The sequence below is a fragment of the Rhinatrema bivittatum genome, chromosome 9 (assembly GCF_901001135.1).
Source record: "Rhinatrema bivittatum chromosome 9, aRhiBiv1.1, whole genome shotgun sequence".
NCBI lineage: Eukaryota > Metazoa > Chordata > Amphibia > Gymnophiona > Rhinatrematidae > Rhinatrema > Rhinatrema bivittatum.
Window position 1 is genome coordinate 232,161,688 of NC_042623.1, and position 21,952 is coordinate 232,183,639.

Here is a 21,952-nt window from a genome sequence, read left to right on the forward strand (position 1 = left end):
ATCCTTAGCTTGGGACTACCCAATCATTATGGCTAATTCATGCCTGCTTGTTGCCAGAGAAAGCCAGTAACAGAGTTCTCCATAGACAGCAGGATGATTAGTCATTCTTAATACCCCACCCATCTCCCTGAAAAGTTGACTGCCTCACTAGAGTTTAAGCTCTGGAAGAGACTAAGAAGCTCAAAAGGTAGCGTGTGCTTGGGCCGGTGCCACTGGATATCACCCATGATTGTGGTCAATTCATCCTGCTGCCTACACAGAACCCTGTTTAGAGGTAAACAAACTTGCTTTGTTTATTTCCAGGTTAAAACCGTTACTGCAGTATTGATTTGCCAAACAGTACACATAAAACAAATAAGTTTTCCCAAAAGCAACAACTTACAGCGTCACTATATCAGCATTTGCAGCCTCTACAGCTATACTAAGAGGGTCCTTCCCTTTGTCATCAGTTGCATGCTGATTTGCCCCTCTCTTCAAGAATAAGCACACCTGCCTGTTTAAGAAAAGAAGAGTTACTGGGAATATCATAGAAATATGTGGGTTTTTGCAAGCTGGAAGCCTCAGCTGAGCCATTCAGCCAAGGAGAAATTTTCACAGAACCCTGCAGGGGATAAAGAGCAAGAGGTGCCCTATTAATGAATCCTTCCCTCTTTTCACCGCCTGTGTAAACAGCAGCCACTACTTTCTCAGGCCAATGCAATACCGAGCGCACAGCTTTACACAGGCTTGGAAGTGCATTTTGGACGCGCGTCCAAAACCCCTCATACAGTAAGAGGATTAGCGCGTCCAAACCAGTGTGTAGCTAATAGAGCTCATCATATGTAAATTCATGTTGATGAGGCTATTAGCTATAGCCCCCGATGCAAAAAAGAAAAAGTGCGCCAGACGTGCATATTTTTACACTCAAAAATTAATATCTGCCCCGGAGCAGGCATTAATTCTTGAGGAGCCCCGAAAGTTAACAGAAAAGCAGAAAATACTGCTTTTCTATTAACTTTAGCTGAACAGGAAAAACAAAAATCAACTTTAGGAGAACAGAAAAAAAAAAAGTCACTGGCAGTCAGATTAGGAAAACGAGCGCTCAATTAATGAGCGTCCATTTTCTTAACCCATGGCTGTGCACAGGTTAGGGAAATGGACACTCAAAATTGAGCATCCGTTTTCCTAACCCACACAGACAGCCATCTATCCTAGGTGCCTGTTGCCGAGGAGGCGCTAAGGACACACAATTTCCCCTAGCCCCTCCTTTTCACCGCAGCAGCCCATTTAAATATTAAATCGAGCGGTGGATTGGCGCATGTTAGGAGAGTGGGCGATCAATCATAAGTGCCCGTTCGATGCAGCCAATCTTGCACCAGCCTGTTTGTGTTTTTCTTTTTGGCTAAAGAGATGTTTACCCATCATCCCGTAGCATACAAGAAAAGTGGTTCTTACATGATAATTTCGTTCCTGTAGTACCATGGATCAGACCAGACCCTTCCAGCAGGTGGAGACAGAGAAAAACTTGAAAGGCACCCTCACTTAACCTGGTGTGCCTCCTGCATCCCTTCAGTATATAGAGTATCAAAGCAGTGAATCAAGCAAGAACAGGACTGCAAGAACGTATAGACATGTAACTTTCTTTCTTAGTATGCTGCAACATAAACTTAATATGCGCATGCGGATTTTTGAAATACAGATCTCCATGTTACCCACTCCTAATCCTTGGGCGGGTGTCTGGACTGATCCGTTGGACTAAAGGAACGAAAATTATCAGGTAAGAACCAATTTTCTTTTCCCTCTACGTACCCGGATCAGTCCAGACCATGGGATGTACCAAAGCTTCCCAAAACTGGGTGGAAAGGTGCGAGTCCCGCGTGCAGTACGCCACTGCCAAAATCCCCGGGAGTCTGAACGTCCAACCCGTAGTGGCGAGCAAATGTGTGGAGCATCTTCCAAGCAGCCGTTCTGCAAATCTCCTGAGGCGATACCAACTGGCACTCAGCCCACGAAGCTGCCTGAGAGCGGACAAAATGGGCCTTCAGGCCCTCAGGAACAGGTCTGCCTTTGCAAATGTATGCAGAGGAAATGGCTTCTCTCAACCATCTTGCAATCGTCGTTTTAGACACCTTATGACCCTTCCTGGGGCCGCTCCATAGGACAAATAAATGATCTGAGAGTCTGAAAGAGTTTGTGACTTCCAAGTAACGTAACAAGGATCGCCGAACATCTAACCGACGAAGCTCTCGTGCGTGTTGTACATCGTTCGACAAATTAGGAAAAGCTGGAAGCTCAACTGATTGACTTAAATGAAAAGAGGATACCATTTTAGGCAAAAAAGATGGAACATTTCAAAGAGACACCCCCGAATCAGAGATTCTCAAAAAAGGTTCCCTACAAGAGAGCCTGTAATTCAGAAATTCTGTGAACTGAGCATATAGCCACCAAAAACACCGTCTTCAAGGTAAGATCCTTCAAACAGCGGATCACACAATATGCAAAGAACCAAATTAAGACTCCACGACGGGCATACCGGACATACAGGGGGCTTCAGATGCCTTATTCCTCTGAGGAAATGCATCACATCTGGATCAGACGCCACCGAGCTACCAACCAAAGTGCCTAGGGCCGCCACCTGTACCTGGAGAGAGTTAAAAGACAAGCACTTGGCTAAACCATTTTGCAAAAAGGCTAACATCTGAGCAATCATAGTGTGTTGGGGAAGAATATCTCTCTCACAACACTACGTCTCAAAAACTCTCCAAACTCTAATATTTACGAGAGAGGGGTAGATGTTTTTCTGGCTTGAAGCAGTGTAGTGATAACTTCCTCAGAGTATCCTTTCTTCCTTAATCTCCTCCTTTCAAAAGCCAGGCCACTAGACAAAAGCGATCTGCCTGGTCGAAATATATAGGCCCCTGATGAAGATGTGGGAGATGGCCGAGTCGCAGAGGCCTGTCCACAGCCAGATTGATTAAGTCCACGAACCACGAGCATTGGGGCCATTCGGGAGCCACTAGGACCACCGTCCCTGGGTAGACCTCTATCCTGCAAAGCACCTTGCCCACCAGAGGCCAAGAAGGAAACACATAAAGGAGAACAGATGTTGGCCAGGGTAGTACTAGCGCATCGACCCCCTCTGCACCGTGATCCCTTCTGCGACTGAAGAAGCGAGGAGCCTTGGCATTATCTTGCGTTGCCATCAAGTCCATATGGGGGGGGGTCCCCCATCTGCGAGAAACTAGATCCATTGCTCTGTCCGAGACCTCCCAGTGTCCAGGATCTATACGCCTGCGACTTAGAAAGTCCACTTGTATGTTGTCCTTCCCGGCGATGTGAGATGCCGCAATCATCGCCAGATTTTGCTCCGCCCAAGCCAGGAGCAGCTCCACCTCGTCAGCTACGGCTTGACTTCTGGTGCCTCCTTGATGGTTTATGAAGGCCAACGTCGTCGCATTGTCGGATAAGATGCGAACTGCCTGATGGCATAACTGGGGAAGAAAGTGTTGCACGGCCAAGCGAATCGCCCTGGTCTCCAGGCGATTGATCGACCATCCGGACTCCTCCGGAGACCAGCTGCCCTGCAATGAAAGATACTGGCAAACAGCTCTCCAGCCTGAGAGACTGGCATCTGTGGTCACCAATATCCAGTTCGGGACTTCCAAATCCACCCCTCGCAATAGGTTATGTGGGCAAAGCCACCATCCAAGACTGGACCTGGTGTGATCGGTGAGTGGCAGCGGGAATTGAAAATTCTCTGACTTGGGATCCCATCGGGAAAGTAACGCTTGTTGCAATGGTCTTATATGAGCAAAAGTCCATGCCATCGAGCCGAGAACTTGAAGGTTGCGAAAGAGCCAACAAGCGACGGACTTGCCCAACAGCTTGTGCATTCGGTCTGTCAGGAGAAAAACTTTCCCGACTGTAGTGTCGAACCGAGCTCCCAGAAACTCCAATGTTTGAGAAGGAACCAAGTTGCTCTTGGCCTGATTGATTACCCATCCGAGGGCTTCCAAGAGAGCGGTAACCTTGTGGATCGCTTCCAGGCAACATTCCCTCGACTTCGCCCTGATGAGCCAATCATCCAGGTAGGGATGAATGAGAAGGCCTGGTCTCTGGAGAGACGCCGCCACAACCACCATGACCTTGGTGAACGTACAGGGGGGGTCACGAGACCAAACGGCAGAGCACAAAATTGGTAATGCATTCCCAGGACCATAAAGTGATGGAACTTCTGCTGATCCTCGCGAATGGGAATGTGTAAATATGCCTCCATCAGATCCAGAGAGGCCAGAAATTCTCCCTTGCGTACTGCCTTGATTAGGGAACGCAGCGTTTCCATGCAAAGATGCGGCACCTTGAGAGACTTGTTTACCTTCTTGAGATCCAAGATTGGTCGGAAGGATCCCTCCTTCTTTGAAACCACAAAGTAAATGGAGAACCTCCCTGTCCTCCAGTGTTCTTGAGGAACCGGTTTTACAGCCCTGAGAGCTAGGAGGCGTATGAGAGTCTGACAAACAATCTGCTGTTTGACCTGGGGACCGCATGGGGATATTAAATAGAAATCTCGGAGAGGTCGAGCAAATTCCAAAGCGTAGCCCCGTTCTATTATGCTTAGTACCCACTGATCTGAAGTAATCCTGGCCCATGCCTCGTAAAACTGGGATAGGCGACCCCCAACCCGAGGAACTGAGGGATGGGCCGGCTCCATCTCATTACGTAGCCTTGGAGGCAAGAGATGAGGAAAACCACCCTCTCAGGAGGTTCTGCAGCCTCGAAAGGATGAGGACCAGGCTTGGGTTTCTGGCCACTGGTTGCCGCTGTCCGGGCGCTTGCGGCCTGCTCTGCTGAAACAGACATTGCCCTTGAAAATGAGAGCGGGATGATGGAAATCCTCTGGAGGGCTTTAGCCTGTCCTCTGGCAACTTGTGAACTTTGCTCTCTCCCAGGGACTATCAACTGCTCTAAATCCTCACTGAATAAAAAATCACCTTTAAATGGAATAGCCCCAAGCTGAGCCTTGGAGGAAACATCTGCCGACCAGTTTCGGAGCCACAAAAGCAATCTTGCCAACACTGCCGACAACTCTGTGCGAGAGGAAGTGCGGAGCAGGTCATACAGTGAGTCCGCTCCATATGCCACCGCAGCTTCCAAATGCTCCGCCTGCTCTGATTCTCCCGGAGGAAGATCTCTAGACGTCAGCAATTGCTGGACCCAGCACAGGCTCACACGCAGCATGTAACTGCTGCACACCGCTGCCCGGATACCTAGGGCCAACACCTCAAAAATGCATTTAAGCAGTACTTCCAGCTTGCGATCCTGAAGATCTTTGAGAGCCGCCGAACCTGCGACTGGAATGGTGGTCCACTTAACAGCCGAAACTGAAGCGTCCACTTTGGGGGTCCACAGTAGCTCCAGAGATTCATCCAGTATCGGATTCAGCTTATCCATGGCCTGACCGACCAGCAGACCAGCATCTGGAGCGTCCCACTCCCTAGTCATCAACTGCTGAAGCATGGGATAAAAAGGAAAAGCTCGGGTCGGCGTTCTCAACACTGCTAGGACTGGGTCCACAGAGTTCTGTGGTGGAGCATGCGGAGGGAGCTCCACCCCAAGCTCAGAAAGAACTGCAGGAATGAGAGGTTCTAATTCCTCTCTCTGGAACAGCCGGACCACTTTAGGATCATCACCATCCAAAGGGTTCTGTCTCCCCTGCTCATCTTCCAATCTGGCCCCAGCCAGGGAGAAAGGAGAGGTCACTGCAGCTGTAGCCGCCCTGCCCGGTACCACTGGAGCAGCTGCTCCTCCTGAAGCGAAGGAGCCTTTTAACTTCGCGACCCGTAGCGACGCGGGCACATCCGTACGCTTAGCTACCTTGGGGACAGGTCCCTGCGCAGGTCTCACCGGCAAGGCACCACCCTGCGGAGACCTGGAAGCCAAAAAGGCTTTGTGCATAAGGAGGACAAAATCTAAAGAAAAGGAATCAGAATCATCATCATCCCCCCCTGTGACATCAGGGTCCTCCTGATCAAAAGGATTATCAGGACTGGCAGGAACCGGTGACAGCGCAAGGGGAAGCTCCCCATCCCCCATAGCCCTTGCCTGAGCTGCAGAAAATGTGTTTTAAGATGGCTGCCGTCCCTGCACTGAGGGGAAACAGGTTAGCCCGAGGGTCCCACGGAGTCTATCGTTTTGAGCCCCCCAGGGCTAAGCTGATGCTGCAGACCCAGAAAGGGAGCTGCCTTCCCCTCCCAGAAGGCAGCGGGAGAAAATACCAATCCGAGAAAGCCGCACAGACAATTCTCCACAGGCCACACACAGAGGGCCATGGCATCGTGGAGGGAGAAAAACAGGCCACACCTTGGCAAAAACTAGGCAAAATTAGTCAAAAATGCGGTGATTTGGATGGGGAGGGGTCCTGGATTGCAGCCCACCGAAAAAAACATTTTTCAAAAATTTCGATTTTTTTTTTTTTTTTTTTTAAACGCTGAGCTTGGCACGAGGTAAGAGAAGGACCGGAATCTCTTCCCCAGCTCCTTACCTGACTGGAGCCCCACGGGGTTACCAACCCCAGCTCCTATAACTTGCCACCAGAGGGGATGACCCCGCAGGATCTAACAATCCCCTGGGAGGATTGGGAAACACTCCCTGCTGCAGAAGACTTCTTTGTTTTGTTTTGTGTTTTGTTTTGTGTTTTTTTGTTTTTTTAACTTGCTTGATTCAAAACTTTATACAGCTAGTTCACTCAATTATTTCAAGGGATAGCCTACACCCCAGAAACAGGGCAAGACTGCAGGGTTTGCGCCACCTCCATCTGCTGGAGACATAGAAATACTGAAGGGATACAGGAGGCACACCAGGTTAAGTGAGGGTGCCTTTCAAGTTTTTCTCTGTCTCCACCTGCTGGAAGGGAGGCATAACCCATGGTCTGGACTGATCCGGGTATGTACAGGGAACACCTTTTATACTGGGAGGAGATTTGGGATTATTCTGGACAGTATACACTACTAGACTAACACTTTTTAGTTTACCCAGTGTGTCCTAAGATTGTGGCATGATGTAATGGGCCTCTTCCTTGGACATCTCTATGGTTCACATTGGCACCATTCTGCAGCAGAAACTCACAAGCAACCAAGGAACCCTGAGGAACAAAATTAGTCACCAAATGAGTGCTTCAGAACACATATTTAGTTTGAAATGTTAAAAAGCATGTACAGAATATCTGGTTTGTGAAATACAGTTTGTCACATTCCTAACTGAGGCAGGACCATTTGAACTAAAACTAGCATGTTTACATAATGTTCAGAAACTCCTACATATATTTTGCTATCCATAAGTAAACTATTTTCTTCATCACCCGCTGATTAATATCATCGGGGGGGGGGGGGGGGGGGGGAAGAGACTATTGCAGCGACAGTCAGTAGAAGTGCTAAGAAAATTACAGATGATTAATTTGCAGAAATTAAGATTCTTATTTGGAATTAGGAGAATATAATCCCATTACATTCTCTAACACTATTTCTAATACTTTTCAAACCGTGGGCCTCTGTAAGTAAAATAAATCAGTGGGAGATACAAACATGAAAGCAGAAAGCAGATTATTGTGAATGGCCTTCATAAAAGTAGATCCAGTTTACAATTGACTGTTTTACATCCGTTTATAGACTTATGAATCAGTTGCTGGTTTGTTTGGTTGTTTGCTTTATGTAAACTATCACCAGTAATCTGAGAAGCTAACTGGTAGACACCAATTCTAAATTTGATCTTACAGTATCATATATTAAAACATATTAGTTCAGAAATACAGTCCTGAGCAATTAATCTCTTTTTCATTGCTTCTCTTTTCTGTCTCTTCAAAATGTATGAAGTATTCCATACCCCAAGGACAGCCTGAATAAGTGGTGTTGCTTTGTTTTCTTCAACGTTAACCCAGTTCACTTCTGCTCCATGGGCCAAAGCTTGTGCCATATCAGGAAGATTTTTCTCATATGCGGCTCGATAAAGCTGCAGACCTGGATGAATCTTTTTTGCATCCTGAAATACCGAAGAATCTCGCTTTTCTCCTTCTGGAGCAAGATTTCCTAAATGATGCCCCCACCCCAAAAAATAAACTTAAATTACAAGTGTGTTGGAAAATGTTATGTGATGCTAAATTTCATTACTTAAGTATTCTGAAAAGTTTGGAAATATAGAACATTCATTTAATATGTTCAACTATCTGAAATACTTTAAAATGGCACAGAGAGCCATGCTAAAACAGAAATCATACTATATGCTGTATTTTGATTATGACTGTACATTGCCTAAAATCTCGAGTTAGGAATCTAATAAATGTAGATTTCATAATAATAATCCTTGCTAATCTGTTTGCCATTATTTCTAACTTTCCAGAAAATTCCTACATTTTTATGCTTTATCAAATTATTTATTGCATTTAATATGGAAAAGTTTTCTATGTATGTGCAAAAGCCTGCAGTAGCACCAATGTCCACAAGGTGTCAGTATCATTTTTCAGTGTTTTCATTCCACACATTGATTTTAAATAGGGTTTCTCCTAGCTAAAAACATATGAAAAAGAAAGCAAATGTTGCTTACCTGTAACAGGTGTTCTCACAGGACAGCAGGATGTTAGTCCTCACATATGGGTGACATCACAGGATGGAGCCCAATCATGGAACACTTTTGTCAAAATTTTCAGAACTTTGACTGGCCCCTACTGGGCATGCTCAGCATGGCACTAACCCTGCAGCCAGCAGTGATCCCCCTTCAGTTTTGTTTAAAAGCTACAGGTAGTGCCAAAAAATAAAATAAGAAAATGTTACGAACCCAACACTGCAGGGCGGCGGGCAGGTTTTGTGAGGACTAACATCCTGCTGTCCTGTGAGAACACCTGTTACAGGTAAGCAACATTTGCTTTCTCACAGGACAAGCAGGATGGTAGTCCTCACATATGGGTGAGTACCGAGCTGAGGATGTCCGAGAATGTACCAAATGTACCCAGATGTGCAAGGCACTAGGACTGGGATAAAAATTTGGCCGAGGGCATTCTGAACCCTAATGGGCAGGTGGAAGGGTGTTGGTTCGTCACGTTTGAATAGGTTACGAAGGACAAACTGGCCAAAGATGGAATCTTGTCTTCCGGCCTTGTCCAAACATTAGTGGGCTGCAAAGGTGTGGAGAGAACTCCAGGTGGCAGCCCTGCAAATGTCAGGAAGCAGCACCGATCGTAGGTGTGCTACTGAAGTCGCCATGGCCCTCACAGAATGTGCTTTAACACGGTCTTGAAATGGAATGCCCGCTTGCTGATAGCAAAAGGATATGCAGTCCGCCAACCAGGAGGAGAGAGTCTGCTTACCCACAGGCTGCCCTAACTTATTAGGATGGAAAGAGACAAACAATTGAGTGCTTTCCCTGTGGGCAGCTGTACGGTCTAGGTAGAATGCTAGAGCCCGTTTACAGTGAAGGGTATGCAGAGCCTGTTCTCCTGGATTAGAATGGGGCCTGGGAAAAGAGGTAGGTAGTATAATGGATTGATTGAGATGAAAGTCCAAAACTACCTTAGGCAAGAATTTAGGGTGAGTGCGGAGTACTGCCCGGTCCCGCAGAAGTTTAGTGTAAGGTGGATAGGTAACCAGAGCCTGTAATTCACCAATGCTGCGAGCGGAAGTGATTGCCAGAAGGAAAATCACTTTCTATGTGAGATAGCGAAGATCACAGGATTGAAGAGGCTCGAATGGTGGTTTCATGAGCCGACCCAAAACCAGATTGAGGTCCCAAGAAGGGGCCGGAGGACACAGTGGAGGCTTGAGGTGAAGCAAGCCCTTCGGAAATTGTGTTACAAGGGGTTGTACTGATATGGGAACACCCCAAACACCTTTATGGAATGCGGCCACCACACTGACATGCATTCTGATGGAGGAAGTTTTTAGACCTAACTCTGATAAGTGCCAGAGATAGTCCAAAAACTTCGTGATTGGACAGGTAAAGGGGTCAAGGGACTGAGAAGAGCACCATGACATAAACCTGTTCCATTTGTAAGAGTAAGATTTTTTCGTGGAAGGCTTCCGTGAAGCAATCAAGACATGGGAAACTGGTTCAGAAAGGTTAAATGGCTGAAGGATTAACCTTTCAACATCCATGCCGTCAGGGACAAGGCTTGAAGGTTGGGGTGGCGTAGGCACTCATCGTTTTGAGTGATAAGAAACGGGTCCTTTCCCAAGGGAATGTGCCTGCGAATGGAGAGATTCTGAAGTATTGGAAACCACACTTGCGTGGCCAGTGAGATGCTATCAGGATCATGGTTCCCTTGTCCTGACATAACTTCACGAGAGAAGAGGAAGTGGAGGGAATGCATAGAGTAGACCGGTTGCCCACGAGAGGGAGAATGAGTCTCTGGGCTGAGAGTGTTTGCTGCAGATGAGAGAGCAGAAGTTCTCTACTTTGCGGTTTTGAGGAGACACAAAGAGGTCTATCTGAGGATATCCCCATTGTTGGAAGATGGAGTTCGCTACTGAGGGGTTGAGAGACCACTCGTGCGGTTGAAAGATGTGATTCAGCTTGTCTGCCAACACATTGTCCACTTCCGGCAAGTAGGTGGCCCTGAGGTACATCGAATGGGAGAGAGCTTCCGCCCATATCGGTGCAGCTTCCTGACAAAGAAGGAAGGAGCCCGTGCCTCCCTGTTTGTTGATGTACCACATGGCCACCTGGTTGTCCGTATGAATCAGGATAACTTGATTTGAGAGGCGATCCTGAAATGCCCTGAGAGCATATCTGATTGCTCGAAGCTCCAGGAAATTTATTTGGTGTTTGGCTTCCTCTGGAGACCAAGATCCTTGTGTCTGCAGATTGGCCACATGGGCTCCCCAGCTGAGGTTGGTGGTGAGAGTTAATTGAGGGTCTGGAGCCTGAAAGGGCAAGCCTTGTAGGAGATTGATCTGCTTTTTCCACCAGGCAAGAGACTGATGGAGTGAGTCGATTACGTGGACAATGGTCGACAGGGGCTGAATGCTTTGAGTCCATTGTGACCGTAGAGTCCACTGCATTACTCTCATGGCCAAACGGGCCATTGGTGTGACCTGAACTGAGGATGCCATGTATCCCAGAAGGATGAGAAAGTGGCGTGCAGTCGCGGAGTGCTGAGACTGCAGCTGTGTGCAAGAGACACGAGAGTGAGAGCTCGCTGTCGAGGCAGAAAAGCCTTTGCCTGCAAGGTGTCCAAGTCTGCCCCAATGAAGGTTTGAGATGGACTATGGATTCGTCGTAGTTTACAAGAAATCCTAAGGAAATTAGAGTGTGCAAGGTTAGATTGAGGGACGACAGAGCAGCTTGCTGAATGGAAACCCTGATTAACCAATCGTCTAGATAGGGGTAGACATGAACACCTTGAGTCCTGAGGAAGGCTGCAACTACTACGAGGCATTTTGTGAAGACTCATGGCGCAGACAGTAGGCCGAATGGAAGCACTCGGTACTGATAGTGCTTGGGACCTACTAGAAACCTCAGGTATTTGCAATGAGATGGAGTTATCGCAATATGAGTGTATGCGTCCTGGAGGTCCAGAAAGCAGAGCCAGTCTCCTCTTTGTAGAAGTGGAAGAAGCGAGACTAAGGTTACCATCTTGAACTTCTCTCGCTGGAGGTACTTGTTGAGGGCCCGTAGGTCCAGAATAGGATGAATGCCTCCCGATTTTTTGGGGATTAGAAAGTACCGGGAATAGAATCCTAGGCCGTGCTGAGAGTAGGGTACGGGTTCTATTGCCTTGGACTGGAGAAGGAGGGAGACCTCCTGATCCAGAAGGATGGAGTGATCAGATGTTCTCCACTTCGGTAGAGGTGGGGAGTCTGGTGGCACGGAGAGAAAGTTCAGGTAGCAACCCTGAGCAATTATCACCAGTACCCACTGGTCTGAGGTGACTGAGTGCCAAATGTTGTTGAAGTGGCACAACCGACCTCCCACTGGTATGTGAGCCAATGGAAGCTGGCTGCTGCTCTCTAGGCAGAAGTCAAAAACCAGAAGCAGGACCTGGTTGAGGAGCTGCTTGCGGTTTTTGTTTCCGTGTCTGACGAGACTGGGCTTTTTGAAAAGGTCTCATGGAACGGGATGTGGTTGGTGGCGGGTAGGACTTCTTCGGGCGGAAGAATGACTACTTAAGAGTCCTTTCGGAAGGGCTGTTTTGAAGAGTAGTCAGAAGGCATCAGAGACAGCTGTCTTAGGGTCTCATGATGGTCCTTGAGTTCCGCCACCGTCTGCTGAATCTGTTCACCAAACAGATTATCTCCTACCCAGGGTAGGTCAGATAATCTGTCTTGTACCTCAGGGCAAAGATCGGAAGACTTGAGCCAGGCCCATCTCCTTGCCGAAATAGCGGCTGCAGATACCCTAGTAGCAGTGTCAAAGATATCATAAGATGATCTGATCTCATGCTTGCCTGCCTCAAAACCCTTGTTTACTAGGGTTTGGAGCTGATCTTGAAATTGCTGAGGCAGGGAGTCTGTGAAATCTTGTATCTGCTTAAAAATGACCCTATTATATTGGATCATATAGAGCTGATAAGCGGCAATATGGGAGATGAGCATTGATCCTTGGAAGACACGGCGACCAATGGCATCTAGAAACTTCTGTTCCTTGCCAGGGGGAAAAGAGGCTTTGATCTCTTTGCTCCTTTCTGTGCAGATTCTACCACTACAGATTGGTGATCCAATTGAGGTTTCTGAAAACCCGGAGCTGACTGCACCAAATAGGTAGTGTCAGCTTTTCTGTGGACTGGAGCAATGGAGCCAGGATGTTCCCAGTTCTTCTTGAGGAGATCCAGAAGAACTTGGTGGAGGTTATTTCCTTGGGAGCATCCAGGAATTGGAGCAACTCCATCATCTGATATCTATCATCCTGTTCAGTCTGTAATTGGAAGGGAACCAATTCAGACATTTCCTTCACAAAATTTGTAAAGGAAAGGTCCTCTGGAGGAGAACGCTTTCTACTTTCAGTAGGTGAAGGTGGTGAAAGCAAATCATCAGTCCAGGTATCATAGGGATCAGCACCTGCCCCTCTAGGAACTAGATGGGGATGGGGTGGTGGGATACCAGAGGGCCCTGGTCTAGGCTCCGAAGGAATCTAAGGAATAATTGGAGGCACCGATGAAGGTATCAAAGGCACCAGCGCATCTATGGATGTCTCGGCAGTGCCAACGGGCATATCGGCATCAATGGCTGAGGCAGAACTCCCGATGGAGGGATGTGGGGAGGGAACCGGAGCCATCGGCGACCCGGGGTCCATCTGTGGAAAAGCGGCCATGAGCGCTTCCATCCTGGAGAGCAGTGGTGCCAACGCTGCCGGAATCGGGTTGGTGGTCGGTTCCACAATCGGTACCGGTGTCTGTGTCGGAGGAACCTGGAGTCGTTGCATCGCCTTGTCAATGGCCTCCTGAACCATCCGGTCCAGTTCTTCTTGGAGACTTGGAGCAAGCAGCCCCGGATCCGGAACTGAAGGAGGCAGAGGCATAGCCGGAGGGACCACCGTTAAAGGCGGAGTCGTGGCTCCCGATACCCTGTCGGGTGAGGGTTGCCTCGGTGACCCGGTCGCCAAAAAGCTCGGTGCCTTTTCTGGACGGGGTTTCTTCGATGGCGGCTCAGACGATGGCGAGGTCAATGATTTCGCTCCCTCGATGGTCCGAGACTTTCGATGGCGATGTTTGTCTCTGCGATCCCCTCGGTCCTGGGGGGGGGGTAGAGGGTGTTGAAGGCTGAGATGTCGTCGATGCCGGACGGTCACCGGCCGGTGGTCGATGCAATGGACGGAGTCGGGGTTTGAGAACAGAAGAGAAGTTCCATCTTCTTCTTCATTCTGGCCTTGTGACCTTTTTGTGTCATTAGGGCACATTTGGTGCAGATCAAGACATCGTGCTCTCGTCCAAGACACATTACACAGACTTTATGGGGGTCTGTGATGGACATGGTGCGATTACAGTCTGGGCACCGATAGAACCCCGACGCCAAGGAAAAAATTGAGCCGCGGTACGGTCGACGGCCAGTATGCCGCGAGGGCCAAACTCGATGGTAATAGACGAAGAACGGGTAAAAACTTACCAGAGTACCGCAGCTTGGAAAAGTTAAAGGAGGGACCCCTGTGGGGCAAATTAACTTTTAGTAATTCTGTGAGGAAAATTCCTGTCAGGAATCTCTGCAGAGCTCCTTAACCGCGAGGCTACTGCTGCGCGGAAAAAAGACGACTGGAGGGGGACCCCTGCTGGCTGCAGGGTTAGTGCCATGCTGGCATGCCCAGTAGGGGACAATCAAAGTTCTGGAAACTTTGACAAAAGTGTTCCGTGATTGGGCTCCATCCTGTGATGTCACCCATATGTGAGGACTACCATCCTGCTTGTCCTGTGAGAAAGATGAATACACATGTGCAATTGGAACAAGATCAAAGTAATACACGTATCGCAAATACAAATACACCTTCCAAATATTTGTATCGCAAATACAAATACACCTTCCATAACCGGTGTGGCACTAAGCATACGTAGGGAGGGCAATTTTATCACAGCTCGTGTAAGGCTAAAGTCTGCATGTACGTTTTACAAACAGACTTTAGCCTGAATTTTCAAAGCAGATGTATGTGCACAAGTCCACCTTAAAAATCTGTGGGTTCACTAGGTATGCTCATGAACAAACACGCACCAAATTACACCTGCTAAGGATTTATGCATACTAAAAAAAAAAAAGAAAAGTATGCACAAAAATCCTTTCCCCAGCTCAACTCTACCCTCTGGAACACCTACCTCAAATCAGATTCCATGTGTACTTTTACCACCGGAACCCCCAACTTGATCTTCAGAGCACGAATTATGTATCTAAAACCAGGTTTTATGCTTGTAAATCAAGCCCAGAAAGTCGTCTGATCTTCCTTTTAGAAAGCAAACTGGCATGTTTGGGACACCAAATCCCTTTCAAGGGATAAAACACATACATTGCTCTCCATCAGAGGCTTAGGCAAACTCCACAGTATTATTATTTACAGACTGATCATTTGGACCGCTTATATCATTAAGTATTTACATAACCAGAGTTAACAATTTCAATTCATCTGTTATTTGCTCAATGACATCAGTACATTCATTTTCTGTCTCTTAGAATATATTTTGTATTTTACATTTATGAGGGACTTTCTATGTTATTTGGGCAAGTTTATATTTATTATATATTTTATTATAGAGTATACTAGTTTAAGGGCCAAACATGACAGTAAAAAAAGGCATGTAGATGTGCGTATTCCTCCCCCCCACCACTCAAACACTTTTCCTCAGTGCTTGTATAGTGCACATACTACATGTGCTATGAGCCAGCGTGCACATTTTTCCCAGTGGGTGGAAGCATGTGCACTATTTAAAGTGGCTTGGCAATGATCAGAATGCTTTCACATGTGTAAGCATGCTTTTGCCTGCAGGATATGTGCAGAAAATTGCCATCTGTGTCCCATGAAAAAAATGATTTATTATATTTCATCTTTAGTTACCGTACGGTTACAGAGGCACACGTTTTTGTGGAATACTGAAATTATATCTTAAGGAAAAAAAATCATGAAATGTTCTGAAAAGGCAGCACAAAAAGATTTTTGGAGTGTGACAGAGTAGCAAACACACAAATGTATCAAATTGTAAACAGCAAGATAATTTGGTTTTCAAAATCTTATCCCTTTCCTGGATGTATCCAGACAGGAGACTTCCGCTACTGTACATTTGTTCATTCACCTTTATTTTTCATTTATTAATATTGTTGCTTTTCTGTGTATATATTGAGGTGCCATGATATGCAAATTTATCTCATGCATATTCTTTGTGGATATCCTGAAAACCCAACTGGCTGTGGGGATCCCAGGACCGGTTTGGCAAAACTTTTTTTAAGGCTTAAATATTTTCACATACACAAGCTACTATTAAGTAGAACACAGACTAACAAACATTTTTGCTTTCCACAAGCATATTCTGGTAGGAACAAAATACATGCACATTTTATAATCCCCATACACTATGGGGATAATTTTCAAAAGGATTTCCACACAATAAAACTGTATTTTACACATGTAAATGCACTTTACCCGTGTAAGTGGGCTTTTAAAAATTGCTAAAATATGCCATTGAATTGTCCATAGGATATTCATGTTTAAGTGCACTTTAAGCATGTAATCACTTTTGAAAATTTCTAAGATATTATGTTACTCCTTTGAAAATTAACCTCTGTGTGTATACACAGCACACAAAATATACAGTTAATTCTTTTTCATTCTAGTTTTATGAGTTAAATGGTTAGCACAAAGTATAACTAACACTTCTAACTTTAATACATACAGTTTTTAAAGAATTATTCAAGGATGAATTTTCAAAGACTTTGTTGGGATCTAGACCCTGTACTTTTTTTTTTTTTTTTTTTTTTAAACATTCTCTTGTCTAAAAATTTCAAATCAAAATACATTAGAGTTTGTTTCACTGATCTATACAACACACACTATTCTCGTTTTTCAAGAACAATTATAGAAATGTTGCAAAACGGAGAATAAATAATTCTTGATTGCACAAATCTTCACACCCCGACACAATACTTTAGTGTTCCTCATTGTAAAGCTTGAAAGCCTGTGACAGCACCCACTGACTCTAAAGTACAGCTCTCTGACTCTCTGCCCTCAATACAGACACTCCCCCAACCTTGAGCCTCCTCAAGAACAGCTGTTTTGGTTTTCTTTCACAATGCATGGCTTTCAGTAAGCTTGAATTATGCAGTGCCTGAGTACCCAATGTTATGCTTGCAAGACTGTGATAACAGTGGAGGGGTTCAGGCACCACATGGATCAATCTCATTAAGAAGAAAACAAAACAGATGCTCTGGAGGTGGCACCTGCAGCAAGCCTCTGGAGCGACAATAGTGGGAAAATTAAACTGGGGAGAAATGGACATGGAGGGGGTGGGGGTGACTGATGGGAGAAATGGACAGGTTTTGAGACTGGCTGGGATGAGGCTGGGTGGTGTGCATATTGGTGGAAAAGAGGAGATGGGATGTGAGAATGAGTTACAGATCACAGCCAAGCAGCTATGTTGGCCACATCATTGGTGAGGGACCCCCTTTGCCCAGTGCACTGGCAACTGTCTGGGGATGGTTCTAGCTCTCACATTGAAGTCTTTTTTTTTGGCCAAAATGGTCCCTCTCGAAAATAATGAAGATCACTGCAATACTTGGTGGAAGCCCTTTTGTAGCAGTAACAGCCAGTAACAGCACAGAAAGATGGTGCAGTTTTTGCCCATTCTTCTTGGCAGAGGGAGCTCAAGCTCCTTCAAGTTGGCTGGGGATCCTCTGTGGACTGCACGCTTCAAGTCTTGCCACAGATATTCTATTAGATTGAGGTCTGGGCTTTGACTGGGCCACTCCAGAACATTCACTTTTTCCTGCTGAGCCACTCGGCTGTTGCTTTTGCTTTGTGCTTAAAATCATTGTCCTGCTGAAGGTGAAACTTTTCCCCGGTCCTAGATCTAAGAAAGCCTGGAACAGGTTTTCTTCCAGGATCTGCCTGTACTTTGCATCATCCATCTTCCCCTTGACCTTCATAAGCCTCTCTGTCCCTACTGATGCAAAACATCCCCACAAAATAATGCTGGAACCACCATCCTTTACTATAGGGATGGTTTTTGCAGGGTGTTGCGCTGTGTATATTTTATGCCACATATATTGCTTAGCACTGAGACCAAGAAGTTCTATTTGGTCTCATCAGACCTAAAAAAGCCTTCTCCCAATTGCAGTGTACCCTAATTGTTTCTTTGTAAATTATATGCAGCTCATTACATGGCTCTTCAAGCAGTGGCTTCCTTCTTGCCACCCTCCTACGCAGACCATATTTGTGAAATAATCTTGAAATTGTTGAAACAGTCAACATTTTCCCCAGTCTCAGCGAGAGACCTCTGTAGTTCTTTTAAAGTATCAATAGGCCTCACAGTGACCTTCTGCAGCAGTTCCTTAATCCATAGCTACTGACCTTGGAGAGACGTCCTGATCGCAGCAGCGTCTTGGTGGCGTCATACTGTTTCTACTTTACAATGATGGACCTGACAGAGCGCACCAGGGGATATTCAAACACACTGAAATTTTCTAATAGCCTTCCCCCATCTGTACCTTTGACTAATGTTATCCTAGAGCTCTTTTACCAGCTCCTTGTTTAGCATGTTTTTCTTCAAATTAACTTTACAGTAACACAGTAAATGATGACAGATAGATGATAAACAGCTTGATTCTTAATCCAAGAGTATTCAAATCCACTCAACTACTGCAATTGCACACAGATGATTTCTGCTTAACTTATTATGGGCGACATAAATAACCTAAGCGCCTTTGGTATGGGACTTAGATAGATTGATTGATTGGGTTAGAATGGCTGAGAGGGAGGTGACAAAGGGTAGTGGTAAATGGAGTTAACTCTGAAGGGGGCAGTTACTAGCAGCATTCTTCAGAGATCAGTCCTTGGACCAGTTCTTTTCAACATGTTTGTGAGCAGAAGGATAGTCAGGAAAGGTTTGCCTTTTTGCTGATACCACCAAAATTTGCAACAGGAAAGAACCAAGAAGGTATGGAAAGGGATCAAGCGAAGCCTGATGAATGGTCTAGGGTCTGCCAGCTAAGATTTATTTATTATTTATTTAAATTTTTTTTTTATACTGGTATTCGTCGTAACATCATATCTGTTTACATGTAATTTGTAACAAAAAGGAAATACATTAAACAGTGCAAATGCTGAACTTGGATGGGTATACAGATGATAGTTATCAAACTTTGGAAGAGTCAAAACATTGCAGCTAATAAATATAAATAGAGCGAGACACTGTAGTTAATATTTACATCAGAGTAGACTGATAACATTGCTGGGAGGAGAGGGGGCAGGGGGGGGGAGGGAGGGGGGAGGGGGATTGGTGGGTGATGAGTTGTACAAAGAGGGTTACTCCGGGAAGGCTTGTTTGAAAAGCCAAGTTTTAAGCTTTTTTTTTTTTTGAATTTTTGAGTGCTTGTTTCAAGTCGAAGGTCTGATGGCATAGAGTTCCAGTGTGTGGGACCTGCTATAGAGAAAGCACGCACTTTAGTGGAAATTAGTCGATAGGTCTTGTGAGGTGGGATGTGGAGGGTGCCTTTGTAGACTGATCTAGTGGGGCGCTCCGAGGCATATAGGCGATTAATGTTACTGTTGCTGTTGTGAATGGATTTGTCTATAATGGATAAATTCTTGTAGAGGATGCGGGCAGAGACTGGTAGCCAATGTAGTTCCTTAAGGATTAGCGTGATGTGGTCAGATCTACGCATGTTAGTTAGTATTCTGGTTGCAGCATTTTGGAGTATTTGTAGGGGTTTAATGAGAAGCAGGGAGACCTAGGAGGACTGAATTGCAGTAGTCAATTTTTGTCAGGATGGTAGCTTGCAGGACGGTGCGAAAGTCATTGAAGTGTAGGAGGGGGTTTAAGTTTCTTAAGGGTGTGGAGTTTGAAGAATGAATCTTTTATCGTGGTGTTGATGAATTTTTTGAAATTGAGTTGGCTGTCAATGGTGACGCCAAGGCTACATGCGTGTGGCTGGAAGAAAATTGTGGGTGCGAGAAGATTCTTGTCTGTCAGGTGCTTGGTGGTGTTATGCTGCGAAATGAGGATGAGTTCTGTTTTTGCTGTGTTCAGTGCAAGGTGGAGGTTGTTAAGAAGGTGGTTTATTGAGCTGAGGCAATTCTCTCATGTTTTGATGGATTTAGCTAGGAATTCTTGGATGGGAATGAGAATTTGGACATCGCCCGCGTAGAGGAAATGTGGGAGCCCTAGATCCGTGAAGAACTGGCAGAGAGGGAGGAAGTAGATGTTCAACAGTGTGGATGAGAGTGAGGAGCTTTGTGGGACCCCTTAGGTAAGTAGGGTGGGTGTGGATTCGGAGTATTCAATTTTGACCACATAGCGCCTGTTCTTAAGGTAGGAAGTAAACCACAGGAGGGCTGTGCCAGCGATACCGATTTCAGAGAGGCATCTGATTAGGGTGTCATGGTTGACGGTATCAAAGGCAGCTGAGATGTCAAGTAGGGCTAGGATGTAAGAGTGACCTTGGTCAATTCCTTTTAGTAAGGTGTCTGTAAGAGAGAGTTGTAGGGATTCAGTGCTCATGAATTTTCGGAATCCGAATTGACTGGGAGCGAGTATATTGTGGGTTTCAAGGTAAGCTGAGAGTTGGGTGTTGACCACTTTTTCCGTGACTTTGGCGAGGAGGGGAAGGTTGGATATAGGTCGGTAGTTGGCAAGATCTCAGGTGTCACGGTTGGGGTTTTTTTTAGGATGGGTTTGACCACTGCAAGTTTTAGTGAGTCAGGAACTATGCCAGAGGTAAGTGAGCAGTTGATTATTTGCACTATGGGCTTGGCGATAATGCTTGGGATGTCTAACAGGGCTTTGGATTAGGTGTTGTTGCAACTGTCCCTTCCTGACAGCTTCACTCCACCTACCTTTCTTTCTTTGCACCTCCTCTCGCTGTGGATGGACACCTGGCTGCCACGGCGTCTGCCTGCCGTCCTCTCTGGCGCCCCCAGTCCAGCTTGGGCGCTGCCTTCTGCCATGCTCTGCTGGTACCTTAGGGCATGCACGCCGCGTGGCCCTCACTCTTATTTCCTACTTGGAGTGAACCTCAGGGGCGTCCCCCTGTGATGACGTCACACTGCCCAGATATTTAAAGCCTACGATGTTTGCTAGCCTTTGAGTTAGCAAGGGGAATCTTACGGGTGGGATTCACTCTCCGTAACCAGCTACTCTGCCTCTCCAATCTTCCATTGGTCTCTTAACGCTAACGGGGTACCCGCTCCTCGGGGGCCTCACTTGCTTTTCAGGTCGCTATCAGGAAACCGGTATTCGCTCCTCGAGGGTCCATGTTCCCTAACTCGCTGCCTGCTCCTACCTTCTCTTCTGCCTGGAAGGATTTGCTATCTTCAACACCAGTGAGTACTACCATCTTCACCTCAGAGATGTTCCCTGGAACCAAGTACTCGCTTCTTGAAGGCCTGCCTCCGTTCCAGCCCTAGTGCCATCTCCTACGTGGAACCGCTGTGTGAGTACATTACCTTCAAGCCTCTCAGCTCCCAGGGATCAGGTACTCGCTCCTCGAGGGCCTGTACTTCCTATCCTGGGGTTCTCCATACTGGGGCTTTGTGCATATTCCACTGTACTCATTCTCAGTTCTTTCCACTACAGCACTGCTACCGGAGGAGTCGCTACTTCTGCTGCTCACCTGATTCCAAAAGTAACTCAAGTAGTTTATCAGTTACTTTTTTCTGCCCTACAGTCTATCTCTTTGCAACAGAAAACAATGGGATAATAGAGAACTTTTGCTCTGTTTCTCCGAGCCCATTCGACTCGCTCCAGATGCCTTTCTCATCAATGGGTCACACAAACTACTCTATGCATCCCCTTTGATATCACTCATCTCTCGCGCAATCCAGAGATGCATACAAGACCGAGTGACACTGCACCTGATCCCACCCATATGGCCACGACAACCATGGTATAGTTTTATCCACTACACCTATAAATCCACAACCCCACTTCCTTGGGCCGCCAGCCCACAGCTTCTTCCCAGGATAAGAGAACATTGCTACCTCCTCTTCACTCCTCCTTACATCTCATGGTGTGCAATTTGGAGGAATGACTTACCAGCGCGTACACATTTTTTTCTGCCCTTCAAGACATATGATTGTCATCAAAGACGCTGTCAACTAGCCTCAATTTCCAGACAAAGTGGTTGCGCTACACTTCCTCGTGTACATCAATGGGTCTCGACCCATTAATTTACCACCTGAACGGCTTCTCTCCTATCTTCATCTCCTTACAGCAAGGACCTTTCTGCGTCCTCGCTTCGATTTCATTTAAGCGCTAGAACAGCTTATCACATTCATATGAACAGAGAGCCTGTTTCATAATCCTTCC

At 46.3% G+C, this 21,952-nt stretch overlaps 1 protein-coding gene across 2 annotated transcripts in view; it reads right to left on the reverse strand.

The window, feature by feature from the left end:
- Positions 1-21,952, reverse strand: part of ACAP2 (ArfGAP with coiled-coil, ankyrin repeat and PH domains 2) — a 338,624-nt gene that overhangs the window by 61,777 nt on the left and 254,895 nt on the right. For both annotated transcript variants that reach the window (XM_029615073.1, XM_029615074.1), the window contains 3 exons: positions 7,858-8,060; positions 7,011-7,120; positions 383-493 (listed from right to left, as the gene is read on the reverse strand). In XM_029615073.1, coding sequence (XP_029470933.1) covers positions 383-493; positions 7,011-7,120; positions 7,858-8,060 — 424 coding nt within the window. The remainder of the gene's footprint in view (positions 1-382; positions 494-7,010; positions 7,121-7,857; positions 8,061-21,952) is intronic.